We start from the raw sequence: 20509 nt of genomic DNA, 5'->3' as shown, positions 1-20509 counted from the left end.
TTTTCACAAATCCCTCGGGAACCATGGATTTTTCCGGGATAAAAAGTAGCCTATGTGTTAATCCATGCTATAATATATCTCCTAATTCGGTTAAATAGTCGAGGCGTGAAAGAGTAACAAACATTCATATCATTAAAATCATCAGTTTTCGCAAATCTCGGGAAACCATGGATTTTTTCGGGATAAAAAGCCTATGTGTTAATCCAGAATAAAATTGATTTTCATTTCAAATTTTAGCCAAATCGCTTCTGTAGTAGCGGCGTTAAAGAGTAACAATCATCCACATCATCACATCACACATCCAAACATCCATACACACTTTTGCGTTTATAATATTAAGTAGGATAGAAATAAAAGGTAAGATCAATTAAGATCAAAAGTTAAGCTTGAAACGTTGCATATTTATTTAAAAGATTTTTAAAATTATAAGCTTTCACGTAAGACTTAATTTTCTGTGTAGACATTTAAGAGTCCTGCAATTCAAGTGTCATATGGACGAAGTGTATTCAAGCATTTGCAATCTAAATGCATCATCATCTGTTAAAAGGGCTCTTCTCTGATATTGTGGGTGAAAAAGACTCTAAGATCATAATCTATGCTAATATTACAAATGTGAAAGTAATTCGTTTGTCTGTCTGTTACCTTTTCGCGACTAAACGACTGAAGCGATCAAGATGAATTTTGGGAAATGGGACCTTGGAGCAAAACATAGGGTACTTTTGACCCTTAAATAAATATAGAAGGATAGAAATAGGGGTTGAAAGTTTATATGGAACGTCCATCCTTTTTTAGAGTTACAGTTTATATAATTTTTTCATAAATTACAAAATATAATGTGATTCAAGATTTTTCAAAGGGTTATTGATGTAATAATGATAGTATTAGAGTCTGTAGTTGTTGGTTGGGTTAAGTTGTAATGAACAGGGTAAACTGTTTCAATATCTCAAACAACCGTCGTATGTTGTGGTCAATAGGGCCTGCAATTGTAACCCAAACACTTGTAACCCGTTTAATGTTATCAGTCCACATAATATTAGGGGTCGGGAAAGTGCTGAAAATCGGGAAACAGTTTAGCACCACGTGGTGGTGGCATTTGATGGTGGTAAAATCACCACCTTCACTGGACTTCGAACTATTTGCCCCGTCTATTATACCACTTCAACTTTGCCAGTAGTTGTTCGCTAATTAATACCTATTGATGAAAATATTTAAAATGAAAACGCAGATTTGAGATAATTTCAAGAAAGTTTATTTGCTTGTAAACGTTAAACATCCAAGAAGATATTCTTATAGCTATTCACAATCTCGCCTAAACAAATAAATAGTATACAAATATATATAATCGAAAACATTATTCTAGTATCACTATCACTTTAAACTAAGTAGGTAGTTTTTGAAATATTTCATAATACCGCAGTGGACTTAATATACAAGGCATAACAAACGCGTTTTTTGGTATATGAAAATGAAAAACAATACTTAATTTCTGCAAAATTGTCATGAAACCCAAACACATGAAACACAAAACCATCGAATTCTACAATGCGTCCGCTGAGCATTATAAACAATTTTTTAAATTTGTTTAAGGCTTAAGTTATAATAAATATATGTGTAATAAAAACACCTCCACCACCATTATATACAGGATGCTCGGAAGTATTTCCCATGACTCTAGAGTTATATTCTTTATGGAAAATTAATTAGAATTGTATAAGGAATATGTGTTCTAAAATGAATATTTACGGAGTAAGAAATATTTGTTTTGTTAAATTGTGTCCCTTAAATCGCGTCCTTTAAAAAAAATTAGTTAACACCTCGAAGTTATGGGAAATACTTCGCAACACTCTGTATAAAAACAAGTAAATAAAAAATGTGTTGAGAAAAATTTGGAAAATAACAATTTTACTACACGTCCGCTAGCAATACCGTTTTTCGTACCAAGAAATGTTAATTACTGTAAGCATTTATTTTCCACCACAAAAAAAAAATATGTAGATAAAAACCAAAGTAGATTTGTATATTGGGGGGGATAAATAAAGTTTATTTATATCAACAAAACAACAAATATTACACAAATATGTCTAACAACAAAAACTACTTAAAAGTAAAATAAAATACTCGTAATTCTCAATGCTGACTACGTAAAAACAGCATATTGGCCTAAGATAATAATCTCAAAATTTACAATACTTTCCTTATGCTTGTGTAATGTATATGTATATCAGTGATTGAGTATCAGGTGATAGTTTACAAATATTTACTCATATGTACACGCTAGTAGAGATTGTTCTCTCCATCTCTCTCTCCATCTTCACTCTCCATCCACACTAGTATTTTATTAGGAAACATTTTTACTAAAAGCATAGACGCGTTTCTATGCGGGTTTCCGCACATTTTTAAATCTCGTTATGAGTCAGAAAAAGTCGTTCGTCTCAGAAATTGAGCCAATGGCGACGCGACATTTTCCAAGTATATAAATTTCATATTATATATTCTGTGGCTGCTATTTTGCATGTGAGCAAAAACGTGGTGGAAGGTAGTCCATTTTTAATTTAGACGATCTCTAGTAGGCTTGTATGATGTACTTAATTATGCAGATAATAATTATGTTTATTGAATGTAAAATTTATATTATAATTTTCTTAAATTCTATAATGAAGGTAGGTACATATTTAAAGTATTAAGAGTACATTTTCTAACTATAGCGCACACAAAGGAGTAAATATATGTTTAGATGAACATTTTGTACAAAAATATTACAAAATATAATATTTATTAATGTGGAGTTGGTACATGCCTATGTAGCACATACAGTGAAGCAAGACAGGTCTTGCTTTATACATATACCTACAATATATAATAATAACATATATATGTTAAAGTGTACAAAAATCACAAATAAATTAAAAAATACAATTTCATATATTGGGGTATTATATAGGTACACTAAATCATTGGTAAAATGAAATTATTGTATATATTATTTCGAAACTGCAAACAAAAGGAATCTTAGTACCTACATAATTATTTTCCTTAAAATTTTATTTCATTTAATATTATCATACTTCTAAATATTATCTAATATTATTAGATAAAATATATTACTTAAAGATCTTTCGTTTATACATAGATACAACTGAGATATGGCAACTGAATATTTTTTGAATCACTGCGGTAATAAATCTCATATTAATAGATAGTATATGAATATGACCGATGGGATGGGTGAATGCTATTAGATTCTTCAAACTAGTACATTCTTTTATTGAACAAATATAAACATTTTATACCCTTTCATAAACTTTCAAAAAGTTGAAAGTTTTAATCGATCAAAATGCAAAAATTGCGTGCAGGGTCAAAATTTTGTTCTGGATTTTTTTGATTTTAAGTTTACAGTAGTGTAAAATATTAATGTCTGAAAAATTCAGCCCATTTTTACATACATTTTTCAAAGTACATATTTAAAATGAAAGCTTTATCAGATAAACTAACAATTGATAGGTTTATTAGGTAGATTAAATATTTTCGAATTCCAATTATGTATAAATATCGTAATATCGACATAAATAGTCGTACAGATTAAGAGAAGTATAGTTTCATGAATAAAAGTTACAGATTACAACTAGTTTTTTTTATTATTTTTACACCTAACACATACAAATAAACTGTATGTCGAAACCTTTTCAGAAGTTATTTGCCAGTAAAAAAATTGCTACGTGTAGAAAAATATTGCACAAAATATGTAAAATAGATACAAAGTGTACAAAAAAATCATTTCTAAAATGTTTTGAAAGTTACATTAGTATTGTAGAGCATTTTGAGCAATAAATAGTATTAAGTTGATCGCAAATCTACCGGAATAGTGATGAAATTTATTTTTTCATCACACCCTTATGGACAACCATAGGAGCGTTTAATGAGGTCGAATAGTTATTAAACCATTCACAATTTCAGTAGAACTTTCTTCTAATTTTTGTTTTTGTCAGCCATTTAGTATCAACTTAAAACGTGTAGGTAGTAAATAGATCAAAAATCGTTTGAGCTCACCTCTAGAAGAGTCTTTCGATGTAGAAAATCGGATCTAGGAATATTTTTATCTATTACGCTGCAATACAAGTGTGCTTGGGCCTATTTTGTCGGACAGCATCTGTGACCGCACTAGTGAATTGGATTTTTACTCCCTGTTTTTGATTTTGATGGTATTCTTCTCAACCAGCTGTAAAGACTTGAAAAATGTCCGCTTTGTTCCATTTATTTTCTATAAATGCTTTTTGGTTGACACCATCCTCATCATCTCCTATCGAAGTCTGCGTAATGGTCTGCGAAAGGTATTCTTTCTGAATATCTTTCTGGTAGCATTAATTCGAAACTATCGATTCTTGCTTTAGTTTATCCTTAGACCTTAAATAAGTAATCGGCAGTCACATATTTTTTTGAAAACGCAGTGACTAAACACTATCTTGTCATGCCTATGAATAACAGTGAGAGTAATTTAGCGAGCATTTGTTAAAACTGAATATGGCCTAATATTGACTGCGATCAATACACTGATACAATTAGTGATCGATTCTAATACTGCAAGTGAACGCCGACAAATGCAACGAAAATCGCTGATAACTGATGCTAATATCGTTTTCGCTATGTCTACTAGCAAATGCTTTATTCAAGAACAAGCCCTTATAGAAGATCTAGAACTATGACTCAAACAAAACATTCCCACACGTTCATACACAGATATTATACAATGTTCTTTCCACTACCAGGATCGCCTATCACAGCAAAAATGTATATGAAATAAAAATTGGACGTAACAACTAAGTCTATCAGCTATCAGTGTTGTTTCTCATAGTTCCGAAAACCATTGAAACATCGACAGTTATATTACGTAATAAGCTCCAAAAATTACCTACCAATTATATTATAAAAACTTTGGTGTCTCATTTTGCCTAACTACTGGGTCCATGGTAAGTAATAGGTACTGCTAAAAATTTCAAAAATTTATCCAAAATACTGACACTACATCCATTACATCGCAAAAATATCGCTACGAAATCTCTAATCTGATCAGACTATACGAATTATCGGTATAGAGTACGTCAATAGTGTCTTATTAATTAGTATTTTCTTTGTCTACAATCAAAATATTTCAAAAAAATATTATTAGGTCGATATTATTGTTCCCGTCGTATTAAATAATTTAAAAGTGCTCATTCCGTTTGTGTTGGCTTTTTAAATCATAAATTATTATCAAAGTATAGCCAAGATTATATAAATACATATTACAAAGATATTTTAGACTCCTTCTAGTCTAGTCAACTTAGCTTTCAAGTCATTCAGTTCATATTTTGAATACATACTCGTAGTATCATTATCCGTATTGTATACCTACTTACTTTTTTCATCGACCACTTTGGTTTTACATTTACTTAGAACTTTAATATGGATTCTCGTTGGCTAGACTTTCCAATTTAGTTGTTATTGACAATAATGGGTTACACATTATCATTATGGCACAAACGTAAATAAAATAAGGTCCGCTAATAAAATATTTAAAGGTAGTTTAAAATATAATCTATTGGAAGACTCTTTGAATAATGAATGCATGATAGCAATGGATTAACAATGCCTTTAAAGAGAACGTGGAATGTGGATGCAAATTTCTAAAGATATACCACTATCCTAACTATCTAATCTAAGTAATCTAAACAGGATTGACAAAATGAACACGTAAAGTTTACTCTTCTACCACAATTATAACAATACAAGTGAACAAAAAACATCAAAGTTTTAAGCGCTAAAATTAAATGTAATCCAACCCGTCTACTTGAAAAATACTGTAATCAATTATTATTCAACAGATTATGTTTTCCGCTACGATAGTTAAAGCGTCATATAAAGCTACAAATAAATAACACATTAAAATATCTAAATACAATAACTTAACATTAGAGCAGTCAACTTCGGAACAAATACAAGCGATATCCATAAGCGCCAACGCACTCAATGCAGAAACAAAGAAACTTTATCTTCAACATCTCAATGTAAAGGCTGGTAGCCCAACACAGCTACACAATATGCTTTAAATTCCTATACAAGATATCTATATAATTTATGGCACTAACAGCTATCTACGCCACTTTCCTACAATCCAAGTATATTTATGTGGTATCATAGTTCAGATCAAAAGTAACATGATTCATCGCCTCTGGTTGGCGCTATTCGCTACATGTAAGCGGGCTTCATCTTGTACGCCCTTTTCCATATTTCACACAAACAGACAGTAGAATGGAAACGGTAGAATATCGCGAGCGGCATCGAGACGTGCGTTATGATAGTCCAAGCCCACAATCCGTAGAAATGCAACTGAACGGGATGCGATTCCGCGCGAGATTTCTCGAGCGTGTTGATTGCCCACATAGCTAGGTTGGTCACGAGGAGGAACGTGACTATCTCTCTGCCTGGCTTCTTCCTCAATTGCTCCGGTGTTTTAGCAGATCTCCGACTGGCGTCCAGTATGAACATCGTTTGACATGTCGTTTGAACTAGCGACGAGAGAGCCGTTATCAGTATGAGTATCGTATTCTTTTCTATTGTGAAATGTCCGCCAATTATAGTGAACGTTCCGTAAATGAACATTCCAGTTTGAGCTCCAACGAGGAGTATGTTATCGAGTTCCAGATTCCTGTTTCCGTCGTACTTGAGATTCCGTACGCACACCATTCCCGCTAAGCTTGCAAACGTGGTCATAGCGTACAGCGCTAACTCGCAGACATTCACCTCGACCACTGCTAAAGTAGCGTACTCTTTTCTCGATATCAAGACGAAGAACAATATAAGCGATATAATAGTCAATACGAGAACTAGAATCCCAAAAAATAAACCCTTGTGAGCTCTAGCGCAATCCACGCTGTATAGATGCGGGGATTTCTTGTACGCCAATCCTTCTAAAAGGCGAGCTTTGGCTATGGCCTCGGCGACATTTTTGGATGGATACTTTGAGATGTTTTTCCACATGACGTAAAGAATTGCTGCGCAAATTAGGGAGTATTCTATAGTGCATGGGAAAAGGAATGGTGAAGCGTCTTGGACCAACGAGCCCATTATGTTTGTTCGACGGCATTCGAAGATATGGTGAGGACCCTTTAGGCCGCGGGGAACTCGGAGATGTGCAGCTGCCGGGTGCGAGGGCGGGACATCTGTAGACAGCGACGCGAAAGCCTTTTGGAATGCTGTAAAAAAGAAAAAAAAACATTACATACAAAACAAAAACATACCAATAGGAATATAATTACAAAACTTAAAGCTCAACGGTAAGAGCTGGCGGACTCATCACCGAGGGGTGGTGGATCGATCCCGCCCCGTTGGTCTACTGTCATACCCACTTCTAATACAGTATTTCCCGACTAGTTGTAGGGGAAAGGGTATTAGTGATATTTAAAAGATATGGCAAATATTCTTTAAAAAAAAACTTGAATAAAAATATCAGAAGAACATTTAATTTTGTCTGTCTATCTAAACTAAACTAAACTGAGTTTGTACCAAATGTACATTGTTTATATCGGACGTTAAGAAAATAAATATATCTCTTTTAGCTAAATTACAAGTTTGAGCCAAGATCTTAATTATTATCAAAATTAAAAAAAAAAATTGAATTATTATATATGATATGATATACCTAGCATAGATAATAATTTTTAACCTGCTTAGAATCTGATTTTCAATTTTTCATTTCGTATCATGACAACGGCTTTGACATTACATTATGTTCCTACTACAAAAGCACGGAATTAAATATACGAGTATTTCAGCCTTCAACGGTATTCCACTATCGACCTAGTATCTCGCTCAATAGAATTTAGGCCACCATTGCTTCCGAGGTCAACATTGAGAGGAATGCTATCGGCATAACTTCGGAGTCTATTCGTGACAAGGGTCTCCAAATTAAAAACCCTTGTCTAATCTTATAATTTATATAATTAATATAATTATTGGTATTTTTTCCAACCCTTGTCCAAAAAAGGTTCCTAAATTTAATTAGTCAACCTATTGATTTCGTCCAAAAATACGTGCAAATTCAAACCCAAACAGGCTTAATTTATTTTGTCATTAAGGAGTTGATTTAGGTAAGTATACGTCTATACTAATATTAGAACATAAAAATTTAGTTTGTGATGTTACAAGGGTAATCTCTGAATCTACTGAACCTATTAAAAAAATCCTGAAAGCCACGTTATTTGTGAGTGTCATATGCAATAGATTATCCCCTCATTCTTCTGGGAACGGTAACAAAGCGAACGAACCCGTGGGGCGTTTGCTAGTGCACAATATGTATAGATACATTGAGCGTGCAAATTGAGTAATTTCACGTTGAAATTGTTACGAACCGTCAAATATAAAATCCTGAGGGCAATTTATTTGCGAGTGAAATTAAAAATCCGGATTACGTGCGAAAAATTGCTTAATTAAAATCGCGAAACCTGTTTGATACGCTATCGACGTTAATAATAACTCCATCCCCTTTTGTATATTTAGGGTGAGCGTTTTATAGCAAATCGTAAAGTTAATATAAAGTCGGGCAAAAAGGAATAAGTTGAAACAAAGAGCTTCGCGTGAAAGCAAATTAGGTGGTCAGTGTAGTGCATAAAAAATGAGTTTGCCTGTTTATTGCTGTGGAAAACTGTTTATATTCCAGCCGATGGTCACGAAACTGCCGAGCGGTAATTGTAAGCCGTAATAATTCTTATAACCTACTTATTATTGAATTCAGTTAATGAATGAGATAGTGAGTTCATTTGTGTAAATATATACTTAAATATACTTACTTACACAATACACATCACTACAATTGAAGGATTATTTTAATTTTTGTGATTCTTTAGCACAGAATTATAGGTTACAGGTCTGAAATAATATCCTACTTTTTATTCAGATATTTCCGGGTTTTGTATATATTTGTAAGCGGGAGCACATCGAATTATGGTTGTCTACCTACTCGTACTGACGAGAACCAATTAGGTTTTTATCATGTTTCATTCTTTACATTTTTGTTTTTCAATCAATTATAAATTTCGCAATATAAAAGAATATTATAAATATGCCTATATCTAATATCCTTGTGCTTGAATATACGAAATGCACAGTTTATTATAATATTATATTATAATATTATATGCACAGTTTATCCGTAGTTAAAATTTATTTTTAGCTATGGAGTGACCCAATTAATTACACATAATTGGATTCATTACGTCTATTGAACTTATTCTGAAGGAAGAATTTGTAAACCTATGCCTAATGTCTAATATCTATCTAATATGCTTGTACTTGTATATACGAGTACGTAATGCTTATATCCACAGTTTATCCGTACTTAAATTTCTTTTTAGCGATGGAATGAGACGATTTTAATTAAACTGAATTGGATTCATTACGCCTATTGAACTTATTCTAAAGAAAGAATTTGTCGAAGTATTCTAACTTTCCGAAAAGTTTATCCGATGATAAAAACACTGGACCAATGTTACTGTAGGTAAAGCCATAACAAATTCAATTATCATTGCAAGCTTCGCAACTTTCGCACTCTATTGTTCCACCAAGCATTCATAATTATTCAATTAACCGAACACAAAGGAAATTTATATGAAGGCAAAAATTAACGATTTATGAATTTATATCATTCTAATAACATATTACAATTAAGCGAGCAAATGTTGTAAATATATGTATACTGGTATGTAGGTACATGCAGATATATTTTCAGAAAATATAATTTTTACCAAAATCTTCGCGGTCCAAATAAAATTATCAGCATTTGTTTGAGTGGTTTATTTTAATACATCAATTAACAAATCAAAGTATATTTACAGACTAATAAGTCTAAGGAAAGAACTAAAAATAACTTTTCTGTATAAGTGAACCGCCACTTTGCCAGTAATAAATAGAATTATGGAAGCGAGCTTCACTTCTTTACGTAGTCGGCGTGCTTAGTGGGAATGAGTAATTCAATTAATTGATCATGTTCGATGCTTTCACCTAAAATATCTACTTTATTTTCCGCATGTACAAGTTTACTCTTACTTTTTTCTATATTTTACTTACTATTTTTTTTTTAAAGTTTACTGCTACTATTTGTTTTTCTGTTACTACAAAAATATAGGATATTGCAGTTCAATAACATCTAAGGATGCTGGTTGGTTTCGGAGTGTAACGTACGTTAAGAAGATTTTATTGTATTTGGGTGGATTTAACACCTTTAGGTTTAGTTATAATCATAACCTTTAGCTGTGCTCCATTAGAATTAATTCAATTAACTGACACAATGGAAGCAAATATGACTGTAATTCCATAAGTTCAACATTTGTTTGTCTCCCTTTGATTTTTTATTGTTACTTTCAACATCACAAAACACCATTTCATTATAAGACTCTCATGGCATGGATAAATTTTATTACGCGCCGTTGGACAGCCAACTTTTAAACAAGTTCGTAACAAAAAATCAAGCGCCAATTAATTTGTGACATCAAAGCTTGTGATATCTTATAAATGCTTTGAGTTTGTAAAATGTTTTTTAAATTAAATATAACACGGTATCAAAATGCGTTATCGTAAAAACAATTTTTAGTATGAGAAGGGTGGCGTGGCCTATTTGTTTGTAGGTTGAAAACTTTGGTATTGTACAAATTTTATTACAAAGATGTGGTTTGTACATGGTTTTTTGAAAGACATGGTTTTAAGTGTTGTAGAGCTTTTTGTGACAAAGGTCGGAAAGTATCTGCCATGTATATCTACCGGCAAGCAACAGATGTGTTTCAGCCTGAAGGGAATGGTAGCTAGACAAAATTGAGGCAAAAGACTTATGCCGCAGGTTGAAGGGCACAAAGCGGCAAGGTGTGATGTGGTAGGTACTTGGACGACCTACGAGGGCGAAGTTTTCCTCGGCACGTTTTTCCATTTAACAACAGGTATACATACCTAACATTTAACAAAAACATAAAATTACACAAAATAACATACTCATAACATTTAACAAAAAGATACGAAGATTCTATTTCATTTAAAAAATATAAAATATACTAAATAAAATTTTATAGCATCATTAATCATCGATGTTGTGATTGCATCGATAGTACAAATCGAAAGTGAAAAGAAGAAAACCAAGTTGTAACCAGAAGTGTAGAAAGCAATTTGAAAACATTTGGGACCAATATACCTAAGATAGAATGATTTTAGTCTACCTATACTATTTAATGGGTCCTGACACAAGATACGCGTGAAAAACATAAACCCTCTTGCTGGGTCGGGTAAAAATAAGTGTATAAACGATAAATATTTATATTATAATTGCGGGTTTTAGCGTATGTGTAGAATGTGCAATACTTTTGGGTGAGTTACCACGTTCGATTGCAATGAAACTGAATTCCACAAACGTTTGTAAGGAATTTGTGCGGCGCGCATCGTTCAGTGTATAATCGTTATAGCTTTCAATACAGTGACTGGATCGCCGTCATTGTACAAAATTGTGTGATTTTGACCTTCTGAAAATCAATTCAAATCATATTATTTTGTTTTAAGGAGGATTTTTTTCTTCTATATAGCTTTATATTCTTCTATACAAAAAATACAAAGTAGTCTGTCAGCGCGTCTATTAAATTAATAGTATTTCCAATAATTATCCGATTACTTTAAAGGCCCGCTGCAAAGCAGGCCTCCCTCCTACATATTTATATATTCTCCTTATAGACGGGATTTCGAGCTTAGACCCATCCCTCTGCACCTATGGCCTTATGATTATAATTCGCAGACCAGAAGTTACTGACCAGAAAGCGCAGTGTTAGTTGACTACTACTACTACTCGATCCCCCACTAGGTGGATCGAGGACATCAAGCGTGTTGCAAGGAGCCGCTGGATGCTGGCTGCTCGACAACGTTGTATTTTGAAGTCCATGCAAGAGGCCTATGTCAAGTAGTGAACGTCCATCGGCTGAAAATGATGTTGATGATTATAATGTTAGACTCTTTTACGATCACTTTCAGATGTTGACCGAGACGGCACGGGGGTCTGACACCATCAAGTTTCCCACTCCGGGTTGAGAATTTTTATGGAAAATTTCTTAGAAAGAAAAGCTGGCAGTATTTCACAGCACGATCCAGATTCAAACCGACGGCCTCGTAATTCGAAACCACGAAGCCTACCACTAGACCAACGAGGCAGTTAACTAGCGGACGCTCGCAATACGTCCGCTTTTTGACCTCCTTAATCTGGCCCTGTCGCAAAATCCGTTCTTAGCGGACGTCTACTATCTATTAACTATATATATATAAACTGCCAAACTTTATCTTAATACTTTAACCATTCGCTGCCCGCGAGTATTTTATCGGTGAGCCCGTCTGCGTTGAAGAAGCTGACGAATGCGGTTTTAATCTACCGTTGTGAGTCATTAAAAAAATCTTCATATTCGTAACGTATACCTAACGGATACGATGGGCGACCGGTCGTCCATTTAGGAGTCAAAGGAGAATGAACCTTTCGCATTTATAATATCAAGATTGAATTAAACTGTTGTTCGCTGATATCTTTAGTTCCGTATAATGTCTCGCAAACTTGCCTTCTTTTCCCCAACGATATTGGCACATTTTCAATTCAATGAAATTCCCGATATCGGTGCACTCAGAACCAAACATCATTATTTTGATTTCCCTCCAACCATTCTTATGTTAAATTGGTACGTGGCAATGGAATGAGGGATAAAAAACTGCAGGGGTCTCAGTTTGGTCGGCGTATCCCACGACTATGCCATAAGAATGCCATACCTACACGTTTCTACATCGAATAACATTATCCTTTATTTGTCACGTTTGGTTGAAGCTTTTAAAAAGGGTAACCCTTAATGGTGAAACCTTAGATGTTTTATAAAACGTCACGGGCTTTAGCACTGAAATAAAAACTGTTTCATTTTTCATTCTTTTTTCTCTGGGCGCTGTACAAAATAAAACTTAATATTATGACACAACACAACACGTACCTATTTGTACAGTATCATACTATTTTTTTATATATGTCAGTCACCGTTAGATTGTAAAATACGTTAGTTTATAATCTCACTCGTGATATTATAATCTGCCGTTATATTGTGAACTGGAAATACTGATTACAATTTAACGTGTTATTTTTCGGTATTTATTTAAACTAACGTATTCTACAATTTAACAGTAACATTTATTTACTATTTTTAATTATCCCATCTTTTCTGTTTGCAACGCATCGAAACACATTTTCTTTCAATAAATGTTCTGTAATAGTTGAGTCAACATTCCACATGGTGAATCTCGTGAGCAAGGTCCAAGTATTTTGATACTTTTCCTTTTCAGCTTTAAGCAGATTATCGTCATGTGGAACAGACGGCGTGCTGATCGACTAGCACTAAATTAGGTCTATATCTGACCGACCTACTTATAATAAAACTGTAACAGGTCAAATTATGCACATCAAAGATATTATTATGAAAGCTTTAGTTGGAGGGCATTATATAATCGATACTGAAGCCAATTTTTTTTTTCAATTTATTTTTATCTGTCTGTCTATCTATCCGTATTTTTGTTCACGCTGAAACTACTGAATGAATTCAAATGAAACTTAGCACGATACGAAAAAGGCCATAGGATACTCTTAGTATAAGTAATAAGATCAAAAGAAGATGAAACAGGGGTTTAAAGTTTGTATGGGAAGTCCTTTAGTTTTCAAGTTACATTTGTATAAATCGGTATGTGTGCTAACAAAAAAAAATACTAAAAATAATGTCATTCAAGATTTATCAAAATTTAAAAGGGTTATGAAGGAGAAGATTTTTTTTAATGGATTCAAATGGATTCAAATTCGATCATGTTTTTAACCGACGAAAAACAACAAGAAGGTTAACAATTCGACGTGTATATATATTTTACACGTGTAACTTTTTACTGATAGTCCGATTTTGATATATTTTTTTTAACTTGTCCGTTATAAATTAAAGAAAAAATATTTAAGGGTGGTTAAATAGAAGTTAAAAGTTTACATAGATTTTCACGCGGACAAAGTCACGGGCGTCCGCTAGTATACGAGTATAATAGCATCAAAACAAAACGAATCTCCTTACCAAGTCTATGGGAAATGCCGATGGTTTTGTTCTCCGGATCGTAGAAGGTGAGGATCTCGTGCTTGGTCTCCTGCACCAGCACGTTGAGCCACACGCTGAGGTTGGTGCCCACCATGTGCATCAGCCCGAAGCGCGCCACTATCTTGTGCTTGTACACTTTCATCTGGAATTACAATTCTGTACATCAAGGAACTTCATCATGATTATCAGCCTATTTTAACGGCCAGCCCCTGTAGCCAAGTGGCATGTCGATTCTCTTTCTACGATCGCAAACGTTTGGAAAATTAGAAAAATGTATGGGAATGACATTTGCTATCGACAGGTCACGACGTCACGTGATCAAGATCTGAACTGAACCTGGAAAATGAAGCTATTGGGCATACCACTGTGCTGGTTACTATCAAAATAATTCAATGAACAAAGTGACCAAACATTATAATTTAGATATTTTCAATACTTATAATAATTATTATGAATTCGTTCCATTCTCAGACTCTGAAGAAACAACTCATAATACGATATCACTTATCTCAACAATATCACATGAGATTGTCCGCGGAGACATGTTTGGGACAGATTGTATTACATTTACACAAACAACAATTATTGCTTTTGTCATTGGTTTCACATCTATGACAGGTTAATTTCTATCCGATAATTACTTTTCTTTAATTATAAGAAATATAGATACCTACATAATACATACTCATACTAAATGAGGTCAATCCTAGAATACTTTTTGTGCTTGGCAGTTTGGAAAGCTTGAAAAAAATCGAAAAAGAAACTCGTAGAAGATTTAATGTTCAAATTCAAATTTCATTTATTTCAATTGGGCTTAGTTTACAAGCACTTTTGAAAAGTCAAGTTATGTAATGATTTTGAATGATGATTTATCCAAACATTAGTTTCAAAAATCCACTAATGCTTATGTATTTAATAAAGTAATCCATGGAAAAGCAATCATTGTAGTAATTTAAGCATCTCGGCTAATCATTTAAAAAGACTTAATGAGTATTCGAATTAAAATCCAACTCTGTTGAACACGCCATTACAGCGGGCCATGCAGTGTTGCAATTACTCAATTAAACTCTATAAGCGGGAAAGAGAATTACATTTAACTAGCCTCCTTTATATATTTATGACGTTCATTATTTGATAATTATTATCAACTATCTATTTATCGCTTTGAAAACTCTGAAACAACTAATTTCTGTGTTTCTTTATGCTGTATAAAAATCATGTAAAGGACATGCTTTGTCCAGATTCACATCTACGTATGCTAAAGTTATTGCTAAACCAAAAAGCTTTCTTGTACAGTCAAGTAAGTAATGCCAAATGTTACGGTTAAAAAAATGTAAAATTTTGAGATTATTTTTATTATTTACAATTAGTAAGACGTACCTCATTATTCAGAAAGATGAAATACATCTGTATGAAGATGAAGGCCATTCTCGTAGCAGGGGTCAACGCGAGCAGGACGTTGTGGCAGTTTGTGTTTCTCTCCAGTTCCCAGTACTGACCGAACTCCAGACCGGAGTAGATCATAGACCCGATTCCAAAGGCTGACAACAAAGATAAGAATTACGAGGCGGCGCACATTGCCAATAAGAAAATAAATTAGATTTGATTAAAACTCTTCACTTCCTGGTTAACTCATCATCACCAGCATCATCATCATCAGTCGATAAGTAAACATACACACATAGGCACAGTCACAACGTCATAGGCTTTTTGACACTCAAACTCCAGGGACTTGAGCTGGCTACATCTAGCGGATCTCCATTACCCCAAGGCCATCCCAACGTTCAGAGGTTCTTCGAACTATGTGTACTTTATTGATAGCTAAGCATTGTCCAAATAACTTTGGGTCCAGTGTCAAGTGCACAGATATCTTTAATCTACGAGTACGTACGGAGTAATAATAGACTTGAACTCGTCATAATAACGGTAAATTTTGCATATAGACGTTTTGTGCTAAATTAGGCTTTATATTCATTAGCATCGTTTATGTCTATTTACTTGTAGTAGAGCTATTTGTGTCCAAGATCGGAGGAATACTATCGCTATGGTATTATTTGTAATGGAAAGCAACATTGCTGTGTTCTTGTCTTGAGGCTTCAATACAAGAACAGGAGTCTTAAAACCTATGCTTATGCAAGCTCATGTTCTGCGAAGACTTGCTCCGTTATAGATGGATCTTAGGCCACCTACAGGTGCAGGGTAATTCTGTAAATCGGTATACGATTCTAAAACAAGAATCACTATATCTAGTCTCGGTTCTTTTTTTCTTTTTGCGGTTATACAACATCATCATCATCATCGTGTCAGCCGATCGACGTCCACTGCAGGACATAGGCCTTTGGTAGAGACTTCCAAACATCACGTTACTAAGCCATCTGCATCCAGCGAATACCTGCGACTCGCTTGATGTCTTCAGTCCACCTGGTGGGGGGTCGACCAACACTGCGCTTTCTAGTGCGGGGTCGCCATTCCAGCACCTTGGGACCCCAACGCTTCGCGACACGTTGAGTTATGTCGGTTACTTTAGTTCTTCTGCCGATCTTCTCATTTCTAATTCGATAACGCAGAGATACTCCTAGCATAGCTCGTTCCATCGGCCGCTATGTGACTCTGAGTTTTCTTATGAGGCCTATAGTTAGCGTTCAAGACCATCATACAACATATTTAATGGTTATTTCAACGGCACGACGTCGCCATTCCGTTATTCATTTAAAAAAAATATTTGCCTTTTTAGCGTCCATTAAAAAAAGCCCTCGTGCGAATGAGGGCTTAAGAGGAAAAACTCTAAGGATGTGGTCACTATCATAAAACATTATCATTTCCATCATTAGATGACGAGTGAAGATAAATTCATCCAGCCCTCACCGTCAAACTTGGAACACCCCCTCATTTTTCTTCGTCTCGAGGGATGAAATACATGCGCAATTTATTATTCCGAGCGCCAACGGTTGAATGAATGAAAAAGTTGAATCGCAAAATGCTTTCTGCCTTTTACTTTTCCCTTACCCTCTCAGAAACTCGGGTAAAATAAAAATAAGCAACCAAGTCGAGTCCGAGGCTGGAGCCTTTCTGTGCGGACTCCACTTAGCCTACTTGGAAACTGTAAAGGTACCGTATAATGAAACGCACAGAACCTCAACAATACCTTTTGTAATACTAACATAGTTTTTATAATATTGCGGGTAGCGGAAAATAGTTCAAAGTTTTTGTTTTCTATAAAATGTTGGAATGAATGCACACAACAATGTGTAATAAAAATGGTATGTGGATACGCTAACGTTTTAAAAAAATAAATAAACTAAGCTGGATATAAAAAAGGTATTTGACGCTGACACAATAGAATATGCTATCAAAAGGATTTAGGATTCCCCGACCAAAATCCAGGTGAATCCACTGTACGCATTGAACGTCAATTATTTTAAGGGAGTTAGGGGAAATTTACGGTTGTATTGTGGATTATATAAACTGATAATAATCGGAATCAATCAAGCAAATAGCTCAATAGAGAAATTGAAATTAATAATTGAATTGCGGATTACACGGATTAAGAGAAATGTAAGGTAATTACTAATTTATATTAAACTGTAATAATTAACATTTTTCTAACAGCTTTCTATTAAAAAATAAAACAATTCTTATTTTACTTCGGCGGTTCACAAACCTATATAACAAACATTGCAAGATATGTATAATAAAGGAAAATACAGGAAACACAAAGGTACACTGCTAAAGGTTTGTAAAAATATAGAAGTATGGTAGAAATATGCTGAGCTGGGCTATTTTCATATAACATTTCATATAACATACTCGTAGGGTATTGTCCTGGGAGATATTGTGATGTGTGGCATAATATTGAAATGAAGGCAATTTTGTTTGTTATTTTGAAGCTGGAAGTGGTATTTATCAACAGCACCCAACCTCAAGTAGAAGCTGCCGTAGTAGTGCGTGCGGGTAGTAAACGCGAATCCCAGAAACAACCTATTGCCGGCCAGTTGCGGTGGCAGGTGCGTCACGGTATACAATCATTACAAGTAAAGTAAAAGCTTTTAACAACAAAGGTATATTACCAACAGCACCCATTCTCAAATTGAAGCTGCCGTAGTGGTGAGTGCGCGGAGTGAGCACAAATCCCAAAGACTGTCGCTTACCGGCCAGGTGCGGAAGCAGGTGTGTCGTGGTGTACAATCTTTACAAGTAAAAGCTTTTAACAACAAAGGTATATTACCAACAGCACCCATCCTCAAGTAGAAGCTGCCGTAGTGGTGAGTGCGCGATGTGAGCGCGAATCCCAAAGACAGTCGCTTGCCGGCCAGGTGCGGCGGCAGGTGAGTCGCGGTGGTAGTACTACGCTCCGTGCGCGACGAACACGAATCCGATTCCGATTGGGACGAACTCGTATCCGATTCTGTATCAATACAAATATTTTTTAGTTGTGTTATCGCTGCGTTGCAACGACTGCGGTACGGACGGCTTCAGTGTACTCGTGGCGTTCGAGCCGTCCACATCTCTTGCTGTGTAATTCTTTAGGCGGGGAGAGTGACCTGAGTGAAGTTTGTTGATAGTCAAAGGCGCCTTTAACCCTACACACAACGTTCACAAGTGCGTGACTTCACTCAAGGTCATTCTCTGCCATTCTAGGGTCTTATTTTGGTTACAGTTTGATTTGTTAATTAAGTTGTTCTGACAAATGTTATGAATTAACCTTTCTCCGACATTACTTGTCTTATTTTTGTAATCACTTCTGAGTCTGCCAAAAGTTGTCTTAGTCACTTAATTTATTAATGTAGTACGAGTATGTCCCATAATATTACTCCGTTGTCACACTTGCACACAGATGTAGACGTCTGTCTCCGTCACTGTCTGTCACTCGAATGAGTTCCCATTTACGTGTTCCACTTAAATTTATATATACTATAGTCACTACAATGTGGGTAGTCCACAGAAACTACATTAACATAAAGAAATTATAATTTATCACCACAATACAGGGGCAATACTCGTAATACTCGTAGGGTGTGTGTAAATTTCGGGCGGCGGTTATATTCTTTATCAAGTACATGTGATTAATAAGTACCTACGCGTTTTCTAAAAGTTATCTTTTGGCCCTATCCTATGGGTAAGGTTTTTCAACAAGCATAAAGAAAATGTTCAAGAAAACTAGGTACCTACTGGGAAAGATTATACGCCGTGTGACGTGGCCTTTTATCTCTTATGTATACTATGATGTATTGGCATAGAATGTTGTATTGACAAGCTTCAAAGATTGATTATGTGCCTGAAAGCTATAAGAAAGTCAAACTATATTTAATAGATATATTGTATACATATATTTTTAAATTATTTTCATGTTGCCATTTTGTATGGATATGTACTCGTAAAATGTAATAATAAACGAGAAATCCAAAGAAATAGATTTGTTACTGTAAACTAATAAGTCTGTCCTAAAAAATGTCACCTAATGTTATTTAAATTGTGGCGGAAAGTTCTCTATAGACAACATGTACTCGTAGTTTCAGACAGTTTTTTCCCACCTCATTTAAATTTCAAAAGTTTGGCTAAAGGACTCCGAATTTCAGTGCTACATCATAAAAATATAAAAACTTTGTTATGATTTTATTCATGAAAATTATGTATGTCGTCTAACCTCAAAATCTTTATTTAGCAGACAGTTCTCTCTATTTATAAAGGCAAATGAGTTTTAGATTTTAAAAAAGCAAATTTGAATGAAAAGGTTGATCACGCTGGATAAATGTGGATTGGCTGAGTCACACCCTGACTTATCAAAAGTTCTCTGAATAGCTTATCAGAGAATTTTCTTTATCTCCACTTTGATTTTATTTCATTTTTTAAAACAAATTGACGGAATTAAGACCGGGAGCCGCAGCAGAAAAAGCTGAAACCGATAAGTGGCAGAAGTATGCCTCTCTGACTGAGAGTTACATATTTCCTTTTGCCGTGAAAACCCTTGGGCCATGGAGTCGCAGTGCCAACAAGAATCCTTTAAATCATTTCACCGCGGTTAGTTGCCTCGACTGGTGACAGAAGAGCTAAGGATCAGCCTGACTGTCCAGCGCGGAAATGCAGCCAGCCTTGCCACCATTCCACGTGGGCATGATATGTTATTAGGAAGTTAATTTAAGTTCCTCACTGTGCACAAACTCAACTTAACTTTAACTTAAGTAGAGATGCGCATTTGAGATCGAGATTCAGATAGAAAAGCCCACCAACCCGAATTGGAGCAGCGTGGTGGGATAATAAGATAATAATTAATATGGAACTTATAAGTTCTTTAATCTCTCCTATAATGATATGATATGGACCTCCGAGGTAGAACCTCATTTAACCTCATTTAAGGT

At 34.7% G+C, this 20509-nt stretch overlaps 1 protein-coding gene across 4 annotated transcripts in view; it reads right to left on the bottom strand.

Moving 5' to 3' along the window:
* Positions 1 to 1226: 1226 nt before the first annotated feature.
* The window catches only part of LOC112054137 (proton channel OtopLc-like), a 107419-nt gene continuing 88136 nt past the window's right edge, over positions 1227 to 20509 (bottom strand). For all 4 annotated transcript variants that reach the window (XM_052882002.1, XM_052882003.1, XM_052882001.1 and 1 more), the window contains 4 exons: positions 18379 to 18558; positions 15534 to 15694; positions 14133 to 14295; positions 1227 to 7229 (listed from right to left, as the gene is read on the bottom strand). In XM_052882002.1, coding sequence (XP_052737962.1) covers positions 6223 to 7229; positions 14133 to 14295; positions 15534 to 15694; positions 18379 to 18558 — 1511 coding nt within the window. In that variant the 3' untranslated portion in view covers positions 1227 to 6222. The remainder of the gene's footprint in view (positions 7230 to 14132; positions 14296 to 15533; positions 15695 to 18378; positions 18559 to 20509) is intronic.

Source organism: Bicyclus anynana, chromosome 6, assembly GCF_947172395.1.
Source record: "Bicyclus anynana chromosome 6, ilBicAnyn1.1, whole genome shotgun sequence".
Classification (NCBI taxonomy): Eukaryota; Metazoa; Arthropoda; class Insecta; order Lepidoptera; family Nymphalidae; genus Bicyclus; species Bicyclus anynana.
The sequence above is the reverse complement of the archived record's forward strand: the minus strand, read 5'-3'. Positions and strand labels throughout refer to the sequence as shown.